Raw genomic sequence first — 3,210 nt, 5'->3', positions numbered from 1 at the left:
CTCTTCAGGTGTCCCAAAAACTGCATTTGTCGTTTCCTGATTGTTTTTAACATTGAGCGTCCCACGTGGGCTTCATCAAGCACTACCTCATTTGATTATAATATATAAATGTGTTCTGTTAGAGCGTGTTTCCACCAAAACCGAACACATGTATACTGACACACGCCCCTTATGTGTAATTCCATAATTTACTTGTAATGTCCGGTACTTTTTCTGGAATTACTCACGTTTAGGGTTAAAACAGTCAATCTTCGGATATAAAGACGCACGCCCTTATAATACTTGTTAATTTTTGTGGTTGTTTATGTGCTGTTCTAATTCTTATTCATTCTGTTGTGAAACCTTTATTTTCCCCCTTTTTACACTGTGTGGCTACAAATGATATTCAAGATGCTTAAAACAGAGCACAAGAAATGCTGGTGCTTTAGATTAAGTTGCCTCTATCAATGTATTGCTATATTATACGTCTTCACAGAGAGTTGAAAGCTTGAAAATAAATGGCAACTTTTATGGCAAATTTTGCCATTTTTGTGGCAACTTTTGGCAACTTTTGGACAAAAGAATGGCATCAAAAGCAGATGCTAGATTAACCGTGATAATTTGGGGTTCAAAGGGAAGATTTCTCAACAGGTTTATTTGACGTCTGTGGCAAAATCTCCAAGAATTCGGAATTGGAACTTAGATCTATATATAATAATATAAAATTATAATTGCAACTATTATCAACTATGATAAAACATTCATTACCCTCGACGCAGTTTGACTGAACTCGGGTGTTGACAGTGTTCTGGATTTTGTAGGCTGCCTCTACCTTCCCGCCGACACACAGAGCTCTGAAGTGCACGCCATGGCTGGCTTTGATGTACTCCTGTAGCAGGTAGACGCTGTCGTCAAGGAGACTGCCTCGTATGTCTTCCGCCACGTCCCCCGAGGGCAATAGCATCACTCGTTTGCCCTTTTAAAAAAAACAACTCAAAAGGGTGTGCAGTTTGTTTGTTTGTTTGTTTTGTTTGTTTGTTTGTTTGACTAATGAGAAGCACATCGACACAGTACATGTAATGGTCATTCACTGCTGGGGAAAAGTAAGACAGACAGGCAGAAACAACAGAGAGAAAACAGAAACAACAGAGAAAAGTAAAAAAGTAGGACCAACCTTTGGCACCCTCCAACCACCCATGTGAAATCTGTTGTTCTTGTTGTTGCTGTTGCTGTTGTTTTTGTTGTTGTTGTTGTTGTTGTTGTTGTTGTTGTTGTTGTTGTTGTTGTTATGAAAAGTTTGTGAATTGTGACTCGATCCCCCCCCCCTCTCCCCCCCCTTTCCACATTTCTTCGATAATGGTCAAGTTTATTTTGGAGTTTAGGAGTTTGCAATTAAAATTTTTAAAATCTTTATAAATGTTTTACCGTGCTGGCGACTTCGAATTTAATAAGGTCATATGAGCGCGTGAGACACATTAAACTGTTTAAGTTGGTAGGATATTTTGACTTTTGCCCGGGTGGCGGCCGAAGCCTACTCTTGTGTATGTATATATCTCTCGATTTCAGATCATGCAAGGGATCTTTAACGTGCGCAACTTGCACACGGGCCCTCCGAGATTTTTCGCCCTTGTCCGAGAAGGCTAGGTGTAGATCTTTCCTACCAGAAGATCAGGGGTGTGGCTGAAAGACAGCAGTAAGAATTAAGGAGCCAAGGAGAAGCAGTAGAAAGGCTGCAGAAAGAGTCAGGAGCCTAGAGGCACGTTTTTCTCTGGGGGCAGAAAGAGGAGACGAAATCAGACGACAGAACATTGCAAGAGAGAAGGAAATGAGGTGAAAGGAGACAATTTGCGAGAAGAAAATATTTCGGTCGCCTTTGAATGAAAGGCCAACACCTTAACCTCTAGACCGCGAGAGCCCTTTAGAAATAAAGAAAAACAACTTTGGATGATTATTCGTTTATTAAGGAGCCAGACTGTCCCTTTGATTTGCCGTTTTAGCCCACGGTTGTGAAGGTAACTCACGATCCATTCAGCTATCAGAGAAATAATGGGCACCATTCCAGTCCAGCAGCATAAATTGAAAAGCAAAGAATCAAATGATGTGGACGTCTCACTCGTACACATGATATAATTCAATCTTTGCAAAAGCCTACAACACAAAAATACCTGACTACAGAGCGAGAGGAAGACCCTGGAAAAGGTAATTCGAGGGAGTAAAGGACACCTCCAAAGCTAGCAATTTCCGGCTTCAGAAACTTTATTCAGTTTGCAAAGACCTGACGTCTCGTTCTCCCCGCGCCACCTCACGATAGTTTCCCCTATAATGTCTGTCCTCTTATACCACAAGGTGTCGAGTGGAGATATACAATTGTCTGACATGGAAGAGGCGTGCTGCTGTTTGGATCGCCATGTTAATTCCTGGGGGTGAGGGGTCTCTTTCACTCCGTCAATTCATCTTTTCCTTGGCTTTCCTTTTGCCTTGAAGCCATCGAAACGCAAAAACAAACAAACAAACGACCCCCCCCCCGTCAGGGCCAACCCGGGCTGGGAGGGACACGACAACGTCCCAACAGACAGACGGAGAAGTACTCGTCGAGATACGGTAAAGGTAAGATCAGTAGCCTACTAACCCCGTTAGCGTCAGCAGACTTGAGGATGGCGGGGAAGTCAATGGCCAGCGGAGCCTGGACGAGCTGTGTCAGCCCCGTGGCCGTGTCTGTGCCGTAGGTGGCGCTGTCCGGCATCTTGAAGCCCAGGGGAGCCAGGAGCTGGAGCTGGCGGAACTTGTTTCGGCACACCAGCATAGACTGAAGACAAATTTAACAATGCATACATTAGACCAGGTAATTTAATTATTGTGTATTTGAACTCCATCCCAAATCAAACAAAACAAACAAATAATTATAAAAACAAATAACAAAAAAACTTTTAAAAACCAAAGTAAATAAATAAACAAATCTGAGTCTGAGTTATTGCGTGAGTCTGTTAGAGGAAATTGGGGTGGGGGTGGGGTTGTTTCATCTGTTGTCATAATCTGTCCCCGTGGTTTTATGCACCCCGCATAATTTAGCAAAATTTGATCATTTTTTTGCCATAATTTCTAATTATTTTCCTTTATCATTCTTTGTTCAAATTAACAGAATCGCATAATTTCACATTTTGGGGCTCAGTTTGCATAATTTCAGAATTTTTCTTGCATAAAACGACTGAGACAGCATAATGGGTCGGGGAC

The 3,210-nt window shown here is 42.1% G+C and overlaps 1 protein-coding gene across 1 annotated transcript in view; it reads right to left on the bottom strand.

The window, feature by feature from the left end:
• The window catches only part of LOC101853531 (beta-citrylglutamate synthase B), a gene marked incomplete at its 5' end in the record, with an annotated part of 8,152 nt that overhangs the window by 2,478 nt on the left and 2,464 nt on the right, over positions 1-3,210 (bottom strand). Inside the window, 2 exon segments of the mRNA XM_005092973.2 lie at positions 748-955; positions 2,609-2,785. Coding sequence (XP_005093030.2) covers positions 748-955; positions 2,609-2,785 — 385 coding nt within the window.

The sequence above is a fragment of the Aplysia californica genome, unplaced genomic scaffold, assembly GCF_000002075.1.
Source record: "Aplysia californica isolate F4 #8 unplaced genomic scaffold, AplCal3.0 scaffold00056, whole genome shotgun sequence".
Classification (NCBI taxonomy): domain Eukaryota; kingdom Metazoa; phylum Mollusca; class Gastropoda; order Aplysiida; family Aplysiidae; genus Aplysia; species Aplysia californica.
Note: the sequence above shows the minus strand (reverse complement) of the source record. Positions and strands in the feature narration are given on the sequence as shown.